This window comes from Bubalus bubalis, chromosome 2 (assembly GCF_019923935.1).
Source record: "Bubalus bubalis isolate 160015118507 breed Murrah chromosome 2, NDDB_SH_1, whole genome shotgun sequence".
Lineage (NCBI taxonomy): Eukaryota > Metazoa > Chordata > Mammalia > Artiodactyla > Bovidae > Bubalus > Bubalus bubalis.
The window spans coordinates 45,153,874-45,171,982 of record NC_059158.1 but is presented as its reverse complement, the minus strand read 5'-3'; the positions used below and the strand labels follow the sequence as shown (position 1 = coordinate 45,171,982).

Here is an 18,109-nt window from a genome sequence, read left to right as displayed (position 1 = left end):
GGAAGTAGTGTGTGTCTGATTTTTAAAAAGAATTTGTTATCATTATGGCTGCACAGGCTCTTCGTTGCTGTGCAGGGGGCCTCTGCTGTTGCAGAGCACAGGCCTAAAGTGTGTGGGCTTCGGTAGTTGCAGCGTGCGGGCTCAGCTGCCCCATGGCATGTTTGATCTTGGTTCCCCGACCAGGGATCGAACCCACGTCCCCTGCTTTGGAAGGCAAGTTCTTAACCCCTGGACCAGCACAGAAGTCCCAGTAGTGAGTATCCATTCAGCCCAATCCCCCGATTGATCCCTCGCTGCCGTTCCCCTTTGGTAACCAAAAGCTTGTCTTCTCTGTCTAAAAGATTGTTTTTGTTTTATAAATAACTCCATTTGTACTATTTTTCAGATTCCACATAAAACTGATATATTTGTCTTTCTCTGTCTGACCTACTTTACTTAGTATGATAATCTCTAGGTCCATCCATGTTGCTACCACTAATCTCAAGAAAAATATTTTCACAAGCTCAAAAACCTCTTTTGAGAGGAAAGTTCATTTACACTTTGTACCAATGTTTCAAAACTTCTTAAAGTAATTCATCTTTCCTGGCTTGAGCAGTGGAATCTTCCAGGTGTTTTTAGTGATAGTAAAAAGTCACCATCACTTAGCACTGTTTTCAAGGGCATATCTGAAAACTCAGTTTTACTGAGAGAGTTTTCATAGAGCCCATCTGAGACCTAGAATTCTCCTCTCTAAGGTCTACAAAGGCCTCCTTCCTCCCCTGCTGCCCTTCCTGCCTCACTGGCACCTTCAGTGACAAAGCCCTTTACTTAACTTTACCCCAACTCTTTCTAGGAGGGACTTAAAGGGGTCTTCATAAAGCACAACCAGGCCAAAAGTTTCATGAATTAGAGAACGAGGGCTGAGGAAGGGAGGAGGAGATTCATGTGCTCAGCGGGGCATCCGACAGCAGAGGAAATGCAGCTTCCTACAGGAGGAGACCAAGTTCAAACCCCACCAGTGAGACACACACGGCAGATGACTTACCCCACTTTACAGACAAAGCTAACACAGCGTGGGACGGCGCCCGGTGCTCAGCAAGTGGGAGCTGTAACGGGACAGGTGTGCCGGGGCCCCACCCTGCTCCGCCCCCCTGCACGCCGGCAGCACCCCTGCCCCCGGGTCCCCGGGTCCCCGGGTCCCTCCACCACATGGAAACCAACACAGCTGCTCCTGCGGATCGTGGGAACCAGCTCTGAGCTTTCTGGCAACAAAAGCAGAAAGGGAAATGTGATAAACGTCAGAACTGTTATTAAAAGGAAGAAGCTTACGGTTCTCCCAGTGAGGCATTTTTTCCCCTAAAAATACGTATTTTTTTAAATCTCTCTGTAATAACTCCTTACCTGGGGGAAAGTAAGCAACATTATTTGGTAACAAGTATTCTTCAGTAGGAAGAGGGCATGAGAACCCACTCCAGTGTTCCTGCTTGGAGAATCCCATGGACAGACGAGCCTGGCGGGCTACAGTCCATGGGGTCGCAAAGAGTAGGACACGACTGAGCGACTCACACACACACACATTCTTCAGGAGAAGGTTTCAGAGCAACCGAAGCAGGTTCTTTTCACAGTTGCTTCTTCAGTCATCTTTTTATAGGAACGGTACAGCGTTCAGCCCAGAAGGTGACTCTGCAGGGATAGGCTAACATGGTCCCAGCACAAAGCTTCTAGAGCCCACCTGGACCATCTGTGATGTCCGTTTGGAGACCAGCAGCATGGAGGAGGGAACACCGTGCGTCTCATCCATGAATTCGCCAGCGCGTTAGAGCCACGGCAGGGTCGGTCCAGACACAAAGAGGGACCCAGACCCAGGGATCCACGGCTCCAGGAGACAAGGTGGACCCAGTGTACATGCCAACCACACACACACACACACACACACACACTGCACTAGCCTTCTGTGTGTAGACAAAGGACTCCAGTGCTGAGCATGCGGGCGATCCAGGGATCAGGTATCTGTGAGTCTGGGATCTCTTTCATCTCTCCTAGTCACTAGAGAAGGTTTCACAAAAGAGCTAGAACTTCAACCACTAAGTGGGGGAAAACCTCAGCCAGTCTGGACAGTGAGCAGACAGGTACAAATTTTTAAATTCACTTTCGTGAGAGGGTTTGAAGTGATCTACAGCCCAGTGAAAACTCCTGATGCTGCAGTGAGCAAGCACTGCCAAGCATCTGAAACAGGTCACCGAACCACGTGAAACACACATGCAGCAGGTTTTTAAATGCAAACATTGTATGCAACACAGATACAAAAAATTCAGAAGCTAATAGCAGAACTGCGCTGGTACAAGCAGGGAGGGGCTAGCAGGGACCACCCACCAGAGCCTGGTCCATACGCTCCACAAGAGCCGGGAAAGACTTCTAGAAACCCCTGGGGACCCAACACGGCAGAGTTTGAGAATCACTGGCCTCTGGCTTAAGTGACTCCCAACTATTCTGTTCTAGAGGGTGGTCCCCACACATTTAAGAGTAAATCCTCACACTTATATTTATTGTAAGATAGATATATAGATATACTATGTACCCATATATAAAATATAAAAAGAAAAAAAATTAAGTAGACAATAAAAACAAAAGAAAAATATTCTTTATTTTATTAGAGATACAAAAATCTTTTGGGCTCTCATTAGTGAAAGCAATGAGACTGAAAATACTATATTATGTAGTAAATACTCTGTTTACCTTTAGGAACAAAACTGACCCTAAATGATTCACTTTGATACTTGTTTAATGGTGTAACAAGGGAAAAAGACACCTCGCAAAGTCACACTGATCCAGGGACTTTGCTGGCAGTCCAGGACTCGGCACTTCCACTGCAGGGGGCTGAGGTTTGATCCTTGGTCAGGGAACAAAGATTCTACATGCTTCAGCCCGGCCAAGATATTTTCTTTTTAAGTTACACTGATCCAAGAACTGTGTCATCAACTGCACTTATTAAATCATCCATTAGTAATTTAAAAAAATTTCTTCTGATTATGGAAAGGTCTTTGCTGAAATTCAGCTGATAAAGTCCCATCATCCCTGACATCAAACACTTGTGTTCATGAAGACTAATCAGAAAGTGGTGTTTACCCATTGAAAGTCAGTTAGTTTCCTGCTCCTTGTTAAATACCCTTTCCTTTGAAGGGCCAAGTAATTATGGACGGGCCATCCCAGAAAAGGGTCAGCAAATCTGGGACACTTTATTCTAGTGACAGAAAAATGTATACTTTTGTGTGAAGTAGCTGGTATACCTCTTGGTGGCTTATAAGATTTTCATGATCATTCCTCATCTTGTTACAAAGTATTGCAAAAATTCTACTGCTTGAGAGACTTGCTTCATCACAGTAAGCACACAATGGTTACCTGGCTCAGAGCCACGCCCTGCAGGACATGAACCACCTGCGCCATGCTGGCTGCTGCTCATCACCAACAGCTGATGCTGCAGACTCGCAAGAACCCAAACAGCGCACTCAGCAATTCCCATGGCAGCAGCTGAAGCTCCTGTGCACGGGGGGAACTCGCGGGAGCCCCGCAGAAAGTTCTATATGAGAAAGACGTGCAGCGAAACGCTACCAGGTAAACCAGCAGCTCAGCTTCCACACTGGACAGCTCTGAGTGTGTGTGAACGACAGCGCACCTTTGCAAAGCAGTGACCAACGGTGAGGACGGGGAAGAGGAGAGGCCACGGTGATCTGAGAAGCTGGCCTGGTTCCCATCAGGTACCCCCCTCCCACGGCACAGATCTGGGGATGTTTCAGAATGCAATACAAATATTCAGTCTTTCAAAGTGTATGACTACTTTTTCAAACAGCAACTAGCTTGTTAGCAGAAAATTTTTTACCATGCTGTTTGGACCTGCCTCCTTAACGAGTGGACTGTTAGGTGCCACAAGGGGAACCAGGACACAGTCACTGAGGCTCTGAGGGCCATGGGGGGCGGCTGTCCCACGGTGATGCGGGGGGAGAGTTGGGGAAAAGCAGGCCTGGGACCAGAAGAGCCAGACTCCAGCTCCAGCTCTGCCCTCAATGCCCAAACACCCTCCAAACTGCCTCTTGGCAAATCACACAGGAGGGAACACGGTGCCCTCAGTTCCAAGGTCCTGCAAGGGTGCTTGTCCTAAAGGCTGGGCTCTCCCCCCCAGGCAGGACACGCCCACCCAGCTCTGGAGAATTCCACCGCTTTCTCAGTTAAGGCCACCTGTCCAAGCCAGGCGCCGAAAGGAGAAACAGGGTTCCCATCGTCAACAGAGGCTGAAAGGACTGACACTGAGGTGTCTGCCTCATCTGACCAAACCGGCAGGGTAACTCACGCCCGGCCCTCCACTCCAGCATCCACAGGGACAGCGAACAGTATCCATCAGCCAAGTGGCCATTCAACATCCTTTTTGTGCTTTCTGCAGCACCTGCTATTTGTGCCCTGTTTACAATAGCATCCTGTCACTAAGAAGTTTTCTGGTTACTAAATATTTAGTTAAATGCTCCAAAGCAACCATGTGGGAATCCTGTGGGAAACTGCAGAGTCCCTCTCAATGAGGAAGCGCTAAGTGGCTTCAGTCGTGTCTGACTCTTTGCGACCCTATGGACTGCAGCCCGCCAGGCTCCTCTGTCCATGGGATTCTCCAGGCAAGAACACTGGAGTGGGTTGCCATTTCCTTCTCCAATGCAGGAAAGTGAAAAGTGAAAGTGAAGTCGCTCAGTCGGGTCCATGAAACCTGTTTAAAAAGACACAAACGAGGGGGTGGACGGAGCAGCCAGCTGGCCAGCAGGAGAAGAAGGGAGGAGGGGCTCAGAGAATTAGATTCCAGAGACCCTGAGGGCAGGAGGCAGGCAAGGTCAATATTTACGTGGCCAGTATATTAATTAGAAATCCATGAAACCTGACACAGCAGGAGTGCAGGGCATGATTATTGACTGAAAGTCGCTCAGTCGTGTCTGACTCTTTGCAACCCCATGGACTATACAGTCCACGGAATTCTCCAGGCCACAATACTGGAGTGAGCAGCCGTTCCCTTCTCCAGGGGATCTTCCCGACTCAGGGATCGAACCAGGGTCTCCTGCATTGCAGGCAGATTCTTTATAAACTGAGCTATCAGGGAAGCCCATCTTAGCATGTATTAAATCCAGTGATTGCTGGAACACTTTTCAAATATGCATATTAACAAAAATACAACAACAAAAAGTTTCCACAAAAACATCATAATGACTGCTTCTCCAGCACAAAACACTGCGATTTCCTCCACAAAGGGTGCCATGAACTCGGGGTGCTGGGACCTTCCTGTGTCTATCCTGTCCCGGAGCTAAAAGGGTGGAGTTCTTAACCATCACATATGCTGGCTCAGAGTCCAAACATCTGCATGAACCGCAGAGAAACACGGGCCTGCAGGTAGAAACGGGGCAGCCAGCCGTCTCCCTCTCGCAAGGAGGGGACACGGTGGACTGCAGACGCCTGGGAAGAAAAACCTCTGCAGAAGAGACCCAGATACACTGCAGTTCCCAAAAAGCGAGCTTCTGTTTTATCTCAGAACTTAAGCAGGACAGGTAAGCATGAGAGAAATCGTTTATGACAGCCACATGCTGGTCCACCAGCGCTGGCCAGCCAGGGTGGGCTTTAAAGTGGTCAAGCATGAGCCACCGGCCTGCTTCAAGCCACCATCCATCCTGAAGGGATGGAGAAGACCTGCTAAGATAATTCCCTCCATCAGTTCTTCTGTGGGAATGTGCAAGAGAACAGATTCACCAGCATACAGTTCCTTCAAAGGATCCTACACTTCTTGCCTTGGCCATGCTCCCCGACCTCGGGAACCAGCATGGGGACCGAGCCGGGCCAGTCCCCTGCCCGCCCTGCTCCATACCCTCCTGACACAGCCTCGCCACGCCTCGCCCCTCCCCATTCCAAGCCTGCTCTCCAGACCACCACCCTCGCTCCCTGTCCCCAGATCCACGGTGCACAGCCTGTCAGACACAGCTGCTATATAAGGCACAGGCCGTATGTTTTCAATGAAATTACTAGAAGCAGTCATTCCTAACAGGATTTAATAACCACCTATATAACACATGCTACTTCGCTTCAATTAACTACTCTAGAATCCATCTGTTTATAGAGAAACACTCCAAACAAATTAGGTTCTCCACCAGTAACAAATAGCAGCATCCTTTTTAATTATTAAAATTCAGGGGCAACTGGATGCAAAACACACAGAAGCTGGTTGTGATCTTTCCTGAGGGGAAACTGAAGACTGGATAAACAGCTTTCTGAATAGACGTAAAACAAGAGCCAAAAAAGGGAAGGAGGTGGAGTTGATATAAATGCCCCATTCACCCTGATACAAGCAAACTTCACATAAAAACTTAACTTACTTGCCAATATTTTCAGGCAGAGACTGCAGTGAGATGTCATTTACAGAAAGACATGTCAAATTCTGTAATTCAGGAAAGCTTTCTGGCAATCTAAAAAAAACAACAAAAAATGTTATAATTGATAAAGAGAATTGCATATACGGTGTATAGTGAACATAATTATAATGATTTCTTCTTCTATTTGGTGATTGAAATAACCTCCTAAAATTACATTATATGTGGCATGTTTGTCTTGTCTTTCTAACTATAAGGGAAAAAAAGTAAGGACTTGGTTTACCTGGCAGTACAGGGACATGATAAATACTTGTTGATAAAGTGATCCAGAAATAAAGAAGGAAGACATACAAATTGTAAGAATAAAGGAGAAAAAGTGTCATGAGCCTACTGAGCACTCTATGAAAGAAAATGGTACATACTTCCTGCAGTTGGAAGTGCCTAAGAGTGAAAGCACTTTATCGATTAACAGAAAACAGAGAGAAATTTTAGCCCACAAGATTATCATAAAACATAAGACAGCTGCTTCAGTTTTTTTTCCTGTAGCTTATAATACCCAGAGCAAAGCTACAGATTACTTACAATTAATCAGCTGACAGCCAATTGCTACTTTCTTAATATTTTTCTTTTGATTTGATCTAAGATGCCAATCATGTGAGATGATTATATGTTTCACAACATTCTACACAAAAAAGAAATTCTGTATACTTCTCTTAGACTCTACTGAACAGAGAAGATTCAAAATAAAATTATTTAAATACTTATAAAGAAAATTTACTTTCAATATTTCTATGGTTACCAGTATTTGAGGCTTAAAAAACACCAACTGAAGGCAAAAAGATCTCATTGCATCTAAAATGCTGAAGGTCCTTATACATAAATCTGCTAAGATGGAGAAAAGAACACACAACTCATTTTTTTGCAGGGGGTAGTGAGGGCTTCTTGCCTTAGTGATAGCCTCTAGATTAGTCTTTCATTTCTTTCCTCTTTCTAGATTCCTTTTTTAAAAAACAAATCCTATGCTGTATGACGTTTAATATAGAGAATAATATGAGAGTATTAATGAGGGCTTTCATAATCGATTAAATACATTCTCAGGAATGGTTTTTACAAAGTTGCAAACTATTTCACTGTGGAAAATTCTTAAAGAGATGGGAATACCAGACCACCTGACCTGCCTCCTGAGAAATCTGTGTGCAGGTCAAGAAGCAACAGTCAGAACCAGACATGGAAAAACAGACTGGTTCCAAATAGGAAAAGGAGTAGGTCAAGGCTGTATATTGTCACCCTGCTTATTTAACTTACATGCAGAGTACATCATGAGAAACACTGGGCTGGATGAAGCATAAGCTGGAATCAAGATTGCCGGGAGAAATATCAATAACCTCAGATATGCAGATGACACCACCCTTATGTCAGAAAGTGAAGAAGAACTAACGAGCCTCTTGAGGAAGGTGAAAGAGAAGACTGAAAAAGCTGGTTTAAAACTCAACATTCAAATAACGAAGATCATGGCATCTGGTCCCATCACTTCATGGCAAATAAATGAGGAAACAATGTAAACAGCGACAGACTTTATTTTCTTGGGCTCCAAAATCACTGCAGATGGGGGCTGCAGCCATGAAATTAAAAGATGCTTGCTCCTTGGAAGAAACGCTATGACAAACCTAGATGGTATATGAAAAAGCAGAAACATTACTTTGCCCACAAAGGTTCATTTAGTCAAAGCTATAGTTTTTCCAGTAGTCATGTGTGGATGTGAGAGTTGGACCATAAGGAAAGCTGAGAGCTGAGTCCCTTGGACTGCAAGGAGATCAAACCAGTCCATCCTAAAGGAAATCAGTCCTGAATATTCATTGGAAGGATGGATGCTGAAGCTGAAACTTCAATACTTTGGCCACCTGATGCGAAGAACTGACTCATTAGAAAAGACCTTCATGCTGGGAAAGATTAAAGGCAGGAGAAGGGGATGACAGAGGAAGACATGGTTGGATGGTATCACCGACTCAATGGACATGAGTTTTGAGCAAGCTCTGGGAGCTGGTGATGGACAGGGAAGCCTGGCATACTGTAGTCCATGGGGTCGCAAAGAGTCAGATGTGACTGAGTGACTGAACAACAACAATAACCTCTTCCATAGTGTAATCAAGGTAATTATCTATAGTTCAAAAGATGCAACTTATCTGTTCTGAATTTTTTCCAGAAACTATATATATATATATATAATTTTAAAATTAGCTAAAATGATCTTAAATGTAAGGAAAATATATTTTTAAGTGGCTGGTTTGCTTTTTTACTGGCTGTTAACATTAAGAGTCAAGCTAGTGATGTGACGGGCTAGGCTGAGGAAGGCCAGACTTACGGTGGGGAGGGAGGAAAGCTAGTCTGAGCTGTTGCTTGGTGGCTACGTGATCCTAAATGGTCGTTCCATCTCTTGGAGCCTCAGCTGCTTCAGTAATTAAATCTGTAGGCCATTCCTAAATAGTCGTTCCATCTCTTGGAGCCTCAGCTGCTTCAGTAATAAAATCCGTAGGCCATGCTGAATAATTGTTGCTGCTGCTGCTGCTGCTAAGTCGCTTCAGTCGTGTCCGACTCTGTGCGACCCCATAGACGGCAGCCCACCAGGCTCCCCCATCCCTGGGATTCTCCAGGCAAGAACACTGGAGTGGGTTGCCATTTCCTTCTCCAATGCATGAAAGTGAAAAGTGAAAGTGAAGTCCCTTCAACTCACAGATTCTTAACTCATAATTCTTAAAAGAACACACCCGCCACATTAAAATGGCTCTCCTTCAAGAAACATGCCAAACAGGAGGCCAGGGTGAAAACTGAGTAAGGCCTCTTATGATGCAATGTGTTCTGATCCAGAGTTTTGAGATGATGGTAAAGTCACATGTCGGCAGACATGAGGGGAAAAAAAAAAACATAAGAAACAGAAAAGGGGATTAAGCAACTGAAGAGTTAACAAAAATGCTTCCAGCCAGTATAGTGAGTGTTTCTCAGCTGCCTAACCCAGAAGCTGCCTTTCACAAGCAGCTCAGTTTGGTTCCACAAACACTAGTTGAGGGTTCTCTCGTTTCCAGAAAGGACAGCAGGGCAGCAGATACAAGCTAAGTGACAGAGGAACACAATCCAGTCCAGGGGCCTGGGTCGGAGTGATTACTCACATGCAGATTTCCAGCGTTATGAGAAAAGTACCCAGAGAGCATTACAGAGCCCAGACGAGGGGCCGTGGGAGTCACCAGAAAAGGGTCCTGCAAAAATGTGATGCGTGGGCTGCATCTGAAAGGTGAGTGAAGGGACTGGCACAGCCAAAACAGAGGGGAAGGAAAATCGAGGACCAGGCCAGAGAAGGCAACTGAGGGAAGTGAAGGCCGCAAGGCAGGCCGAGGTCAGACAGAGGGTGGAGGAGACTCACAGCACGGTAGGGGTCAGGTAGGGGCTCCCACCTGACCTCATAGGGGTGGGAGCTACGGAAATGCTTGAGGAAGAGCGACAACCACACAGACAAGGATGGTCAGGAGTGAGGATGAGGCGTGACGACTGCGGTGAGTCAGAAAGCAGTCGGGCTGGCGCTTACTAGAGCACTATTTTCCATAAAAATAAGCATTATTCGTAACATAAAACTGAAATTCAGAGGAGAAAAAACAGAATTAAAGACATACTTACTTCTTAAAAATAAGCAGGTGCAGGAAAAACAAAGTGGAATAGGGCATTCCCCATACCCAAGAAGACCCAAGCAATTTTGAGATAGATGACTCCCAAGTTTTAATCCCAATTTTTCTAGACACTTTAAAAACAAACAAAAGGAATGGAAAGGAAAAGTACCTTTCTTTCTTCCGAGGTTGCTTAGAGTCTCGAGAAATCTTAGAAATGGGCCCACGTGGCCCAGAGACACCCCTGGGACAGACTCCAGAAAGCTGTCCCTGCATTGCTGTGTGGGCAGCAATTCAGTCACCCTGGCATCACAGGTGCCTGGAATCCACCGGTCAGTGGGCTCACAACTGAGCCAGGAGGGAAAAGGTGCCTTTAGTACTATGGTCAGAAAAGCAAGCAGAAAGGTTACCTAGTCAATGGGTTTCCGCTGAAGTCAGCGATCTGTAGTGCTTTACAGAATGAGATGCTCTCTGGAATTTCAGGAATATCTGCAGAAGGAAAGAAAACGTCTATCATTGACCACCGTTGTTAGCCGTTTCCATCATCCTCAACATGGACCAGGAGGTATCTGCACACTACTACCTCTGCTCAAATGTGGCGTGGATTTCCAAAATACTTTTTCTACGTTTATATTTGCTTTCCCGATACAAGATATAGTCTGAACAGAAGCATGTTCAAGCAAAACATTAAGAACAATCCCCTCCACCAAGTCCCATCACCTCATCAAAAGTCACTGTTGTCATTCCCACGAGGCTTTTCAAATCCCCCTACGTGTTCATATGGTTTCATCAGTACAAAGTATTCTAAAGTACGCATTTTTTACATTTGTTTATTTTTAATTGAAGGACAACTGTTTTACAATATTGTGTTGGTTTCTGCCATACATCAACATGAATCAGCCATAGTATACACACGTCCCCTCCTCCCTCCTGAACCTCCCCCCACCTCCCACCCATCTAGGTTGTCACAGAGCACCACTCTGAGCTCCCTGAGCCATACTGCAAATTTCCACTAGCTGTCTATTTTACATATAATAATGTAATGTTCCCATGCTACCCTCTCCATTCACCCCACCCGCTCTTGCTCCCACTGTGTTCACAATTCTGCTCTCTATGTCTATATTCGCAATTCTGCTAGCTATGTCTGTGTCTCCGTTACTAACCTGCAAATGGGTTCATCAGTACCATCTGTCTAGATTCCATATATATGAATTAACATGTGACATTTGTTTTTTCTAGGTTCTAGGTTCATTCACTTCATTAGAACCGATTCAAATGCCCAACAATCCCACTACTGGGCATACACCCTGAGAAACATGATTGAAAAAGACACATGTATCTCAATGTTCATTGCAGCTCTATTTACAACTGCTACGATGTGGAAGCAACCTACATGTGAATCGACAGATGAATGGATAAAGAAGCTCTGGTACATATATACACAATGGAACATTACTCAGCCATAAAGTATGCATTTTTAAATTACAGATTTTCTTCTGATTATGAACATAATCTGGAAAATACAGAAAAGTCCAAAGGGGGGGGGGGGAGGAACCACCAGCATTCCCATCACACAGTGATGACGTTTTGTTCCAATGTAGTTTTTATTTGTCATACAGACACAGTGACTAGGTTCATGCTTCACTTGACGTTATTTTACAAACTTTCCCCCATCATTATTTTTCCAAATAGTCCTCCATTCTTAGTGGCAGAAAAGTCCACTGCCTATCTCTTCATACTCCATGTAACCACTCCCCAACGGCTGGACATTTAGGTTGTTTCCAAGGTCCTGAGGTGATAATTATGTTTATGCTCGCTCCGGGTTACTTCCTTAGGCTAAGCTCCCTCAGGGTGATCACTGTACCAAAGGCACTAACACCGCGAAGCCGCGCACGCGGGGGCGAGGCACACCCTTATGCTTCCTACCCGTTCACCGTCTTCCCCTCTTTCCTGTCTCTTACATTTTAAAAACTGCCTGTGTTACTGGTAAAATAGTCTGGTAACATTTTGTTTTCTATTCCTTTGATTACGAATGAGGCTGAATATTTTCCCCCATGTTTACCTGCCACTAAGTGCTGTCATTCTTGAAATGACCAAAATTGCCATTTTAACTTCCTCTTGTTTAAACCCTGAGATAACAGCTTTCAGGGCTAGAAAAATGGTTAGTTCATAGTATTTAATTTCAAGAATACATTATTTTGGACATACTAACATTAAGAAGTGATTCCCAGGTGGCTCAGTGGTAAAGAATCTACCTGCCAATGCAGGAGACACAGGAGACGCAGGTTCAATCCCTGGGTCAGAAAGATCCCGAGGAGGAAATGGCAACCCACTCCAATATTCCTGCCAGGAAAATTCCATGAGCAGAGAAGCCCAGCGAGCTACAGCCTGTGGGGTCACAAAGGCAGACACGACTGAGCCCGCAACATTAGAAGGGCTGAAATAGAAGAGCTTCTCCTGGTCCCATGCTGTTTCTTCCAGCAGCTCGACAAAGGCAAGCAGAGCCTAAACATACCTGATTTTTCTAAACTGGGGGTAAAGAGAGACAGAAGAAGTCAGGGGAAGATGGACGCCCTGCACCAAAGCTCCACAGTCATCAGAAGCGACATACAAGCTCTCAGTACAAATTTTAAAGCTGCAAATATTTAAATCTGTGGTAACATTTGCCTCACACAAGTCTCTGCCGTGTCATATAAGTTAGTAAAGAACACACATTTCAATTTAAAAAGTTGGTTGTATAAGGTAGTAAAGAACACACATTATTTATGGTCCTAGTTCATAAATACGATACCAGTATACACACACAGACATGCACATACATATACACACACACACAAACATATACAGATATATATTAATACACATATGAGCACGTACATACACACATATACAAGACGTATATATGTATATATATATGGTTTGTCCACAGTTGAGTCTGGAATGAATTTTTAAAACACACCAACATTTGTAGGCCCTGAGGCATATATACAGTGGCAAGACCCTTTATACATATTACTTTATGTAAACTAAAGTGGAAGTTGCTCAGTCGTGTCCGACTCTTTGCAACGCCATGGACTGTAGCCCGCCAGGCTCCTCTGTCCATGGGATTCTCCAGGCAAAATTACCGGAGTGGGTTGCCATTTCCTTCTCCAGGGATTCTTCCAGACCCAGGGATCACACCTGGTTCTCCTGCACTGCAGGTAGATTCTTCACCATCTGAGCCACCAGGGAAGCCCATTACCTTATATAACTGCAACATAAATTACTGTAACTTCCGTTGCCCAAAGTGAACACTAAGGCTCAGAGATGAAGAACCGCCCCCCCACCCAATGTTAGCGGTCACTTTACGGAGGGCTGAGGTCATGGCACTGTTGGGCATAAGAATGAACAAACCAGTGAATGTATCAGAAAAGAGGCGGACTTAGGGATATAGAGGTCAACAGAGGTCACTACTAGGGAGGGGTGATGGGGGAGGGGAGCAAGAGGTGCAAACTACTGGGTATAAAAAGCTACAAGGATCTGTTGGACAATATGGGGAGCACAAGTTATAACCAACCTAGAGAGCATATTCAAAAGCAGAGACATTACTTTGCCAACAAAGGTTCGTCTACTCAAGGCTATGGTTTTTCCAGTGGTCATGTATGGATGTGAGAGTTGGACTGTGAAGAAGGCTGAGTGCCGAAGAATTGATGCTTTTGAACTGTGGTGCTGGAGAAGACTCTTGAGAGTCCCTTGGACTGCAAGTAGATCCAACCGGTCCATTCTGAAGGAGATCAGCCCTGGGATTTCTTTGGAAGGAATGATGCTAAAGCTGAAAGTCCAGTACTTTGGCCACCTCATGTGAAGAGTTGACTCATTGGAAAAGACTCTGATGCTGGGAGGGATTGGGGGCAGGAGGAGAAGGGGACGACAGAGGATGAGATGGCTGGATGGCATCACTGACTTGATGGACATGAGTCTGAGTGAACTCTGGGAGTTGGTGATGGACAGGGTGGCCTGGCGTGCTGCAATTCATGGGGTTGCAAAGAGTCAGACACGACTGAGCAACTGATCTGATATGATATGATCTGATAAATGGGGTATAAGCCTTAAAAACTGTGAATCACTATAGTGCGTACCTATAACTTACATAACACGGTACATCAACTATACTTCAATTTTTTAAAAAAGGAAAAGACCAAAAAACAGAAACAAAAGACAGAACGATGGCAGGAAACTCCCTCCATTACAGGAGCAGCAAGGCTATTCAGGCAGGCGAGGCCACCCAGGAGAACAGTGCTGGCTGGTCTGCACTCCTGACTGCCCCTCCTCAGCCACCACACCGGGTCCTGCTGAGCAGGTTTTTCTAAGGCTGAGAAAAGAGGTGCAAGGGCTGCACCTGCCACCTCACAAGCACTCAGGAAGGAGGTCAAGCTGACACCCACATGTACGTCATGTGGCAGCTTTCCGAGGAAAAGATCAAGGAAACAGAGAAAAAGTGAAGGCTTTTTAATTGGGTGGAAATCTTTAACACTTCAAAGAGCATCAGAAGCATCCCTGAAGCTCAGGATGATGGGTTTACCAAGGAACACATGAGCAGTGGCTGCCAGAAACTCTGGTCAGGGCTGGTCTGGAGTCAGGGACTCTGAAGGTAGAAACAGCAACTGCCAGAGAAAACAGATGGACCCAGTCCAGACGGAGGTGGGCGAGGTCCGCCTCGCAAGAAGGCACCTCCCTCCCTGGGCAAACCTGCTCACACACAAAACCAGCAAATGGAACACAGGTCTCAACTCCAAAGACTGTTTCTTCCTACCTTATGTGTGTTCCTAACTTGAAAGGAAAGAAGGCATCTGCCTGTAAAAATAAGAGCTTTAGACAAGGCAAGCAAGAGAGTGGTTTGAAGAGTCCTGATTACTGGTTTGCTTTAAGTTACTAAAAATATCAGAACAGAAAGCTGAAGATGGGGAACAGCCACTCCTCCTTAAATACCCAGCTAAAATGCCACGCCCTCCAGGACACCTCCTTTGGCCCCAAGATTAGGTTGCATTTCCCTGCTCTCAGCTTCCTTGGGCTTCAGCTTCCTGAAATCTGTTACAGTGGTAATTAAATAATTGTTTGGTGATGCTCAGTCTCCCTTACTAACTCTAAGCTCACTGGCAAGAAAGACCCTGTGGGCCTTCTCTGCATCCCCAAAGCTGACATACTACAGTTGGCTCCCAGGTTCCATACCTAGAGACTCAACCAACTGTGGATCAAAGTATTAAAAAAACAAAATTCCAGAATGGTCCAAAAGCAAAACTATTTACTCATGTGACAACTATTTACATAGTATTAACAACTGTTTTGGAGAAGGCAATGGTACCCTACTCCAGTACTCTTGCCTGGAAGGTCCCATGGATGGAGGAGCCTGGTGGGCTGCAGTCCATGGGGTCACAAATAGTCAGACACGACCGAGCGACTTCACTTTCACTTTTCACTTTCATGCATTGGAGAAGGCAATGGCAACCCACTCCATTGTTCTTGCCTGGAGAATCCCAGGGATGGCGGAGCCTGGTGGGCTGCCGTCTATGGGGTCACACAGAGTCGGACACGACTGAAGTGACTTAGCAGCAGCAGCAACAACTGTTTACATTGTACTAGGTATTAGAAGTGATCTGGAGATTAAAGTGTACGGGAGGATACACAAGATTTCATGCAAACAGTGTGCCGTCTTATATAAGGGGTTACAGCATTCCAGATGCTGAGGGATGCCTGCATTAAGTTCAAGCAGCCCACAGTGCTGAATGAATGAAGGAGTAAATGAGAAACTCATATTGCTAAGCCTCTTGCAAGGACAGTTGCTCTCTCACCTGAGTCAGGAAATATCCCCCAGTCTGTTTTTACCAGTAAGAAAACTGTTTGGTCCTAGGCCCCTCATAAGAGATAGTATAAAGCTTGCAGGTTATTCCCAGCTGAAATCCCCTTTAACTGTCTTCCCAGTGTTTTGCTCTGGATAAATGTTAGTTTTAAGACTAAACATATGAAAAAACTACAGATAAAAAACCACTTCTCAGTGAGGTCGAGGCTCAGCACAAATCTCATTAAAAAACTGTAATTTCAATCTCTTCCTCCACACCCTCTCTCCCTGCCACGCACACTCAGTCTCCAAATCTTCTGTCATTCTCTATTATTTTCCCCACCCATCTTTCCTATCCACTCACATTATTATCAGTCCAGTTCAGGCTTCAATGCTCTAGAAGACTACACTATTCTCTTTTAGTTTTTATTTTGCACTGGAGTACAGTTAACAATGCTGTGTTCATTCCAGGTGTCCAGTAAAGCAGTTCGGTTTTACATATATGTGTATCCATTCTTTCTTGCATATAGATTATCACAGAATATTGAGCAGAGTTCCCTGTGCTACACAGGGATTACCTATTCTATATAATATACTATCCTGCTAAACGGTCTCTCTCTGAATCCCATTAGTCATCCATCAAACCCAAACAGTCACAAGACCGATTTGCACGTTTTCCCACACTTACCAGGTCTGTGGTGCCTGACAAACTACTTAACCTGCCTGGGCCTTGATTTCCTCATCTGTAAAATGGCTCAGCAACAGATATTTTCAAAGAATACCAGCATATCATACCTTAAGTGTTGCAGAAGTTCAGAGAAAGGATACAATGAGACAAAGGACACATGCTTTGAAATAAATAAATAAGAGGAGGAGAGGAGCACAGGCAGAAACGTGATCCTGAATGCTAAGCGGGGACAGGGTCGGCCCGGGGCACAGCTGCCTGAACTCGGGGCATCAGTGCAGGAGTGTCTGCGGAGAAGGCCAGAGAGACCTCTTGACAGAAGACTCCCGAGACTAGGCTGAGTGTGTGCCCTTAAGTTGCCAGACACAGAGTTTACTCTTCTCTAAAAAAGGGATAATCACAGCTCCAGCGTAGGGCTGTCAAAGGATAAAGGAGAGGCACATGAACAACAGGGCGCATCTCCTGACCTCTTGTTTGATACTGAATGGCGGTCAGTGGAGAGGACCACTGTTTGCCATTCAAGGCTGAGCATTTTTTTTAATTTAAACATAGTTAGATTTATAGTGTTGTGTTAATTTCTGCTATATAGCAAAGAGATTCAGATATATACATATATATCTGATATAGATATGTACACACACACACACACACACACACACACACACACACCCTTTTTCCTTTTTCGGTCAAGCTGCCTGGGATACAGATCCTAGTTCCCCGACCAGGGAGTGAACCCTCAGTCCCTGAAGTGAAGGCCTGGACTCTTAACCACTGGACAGCCAGGGAAGTCCCCTATACATTCTTTTTTTTTAAGTCTTCCTTCCCATGATGTTTTCTCACAGGATGTTGAATAGACTTCCCTGTGCCCTACAGTAGGACCCGTTGCTTATTTTACACATAAACCTTTACACCTGCTAACCCCAACGCCCAGCTCCACCCCCCTCAGCGCCCGCAGCAACCACACGTCTGCTCTTCACGTCCACGAGCCTGTGTCTGTTTCGTAGACAGGTTCACTTGTGTCGTACTTTGGATTCCGCATGTAAGTGACAGCCTGTGGTATCTGTCTTTCCCTTTCTGACTTAGTATGATCATCTCTAAGTCCATTCATGTTGTTGTGAATGACAGTTGGATAATTTGAAGAAGAGCAGTGTGATTAACAGAGATGAGAGGATTGAGAGCTTCTGCTGCTGTTTTAACTGAGAAGCAATAGTGATTAAACCCTGAATGAATATTTATTAACATACAAATATGAGAAATAACTCATGAGGTTTTCATCTCATTAAAGGTGCCCCCAAACTCCTAACTGCCAACATTCAGCTTACTTCAAGCTTCTATACAGATTTTTTAAAAAAGGTTAAAAAAAAAAGCAAATTTAATCACATTTTTCATGAGTTCAAACAGGCTTTATCTCATGTATGTCCAAGAATAAAAGCATAAAATTTGATATTTATAAAATGTCTGAGAATGATAGTAAAATTAAGTAATCTCTTCCCTACAACTTTCTTAAACTTTTCAATCTGGACACACTCTAAGCTTTCCTCATTTCTGAATCAGAACTGCTTTGAGTTTACTTAAAGAGTAAAAATACCTA

At 44.9% G+C, this 18,109-nt stretch overlaps 1 protein-coding gene across 1 annotated transcript in view; it reads right to left on the bottom strand.

The window, feature by feature from the left end:
* Window positions 1-18,109, bottom strand: part of LRRC1 (leucine rich repeat containing 1) — a 134,921-nt gene that overhangs the window by 39,255 nt on the left and 77,557 nt on the right. Inside the window, exons 3-4 of the mRNA XM_006042683.4 lie at window positions 10,429-10,507; window positions 6,372-6,461 (exon numbers count right to left, since the gene is read on the bottom strand). Coding sequence (XP_006042745.1) covers window positions 6,372-6,461; window positions 10,429-10,507 — 169 coding nt within the window. The remainder of the gene's footprint in view (window positions 1-6,371; window positions 6,462-10,428; window positions 10,508-18,109) is intronic.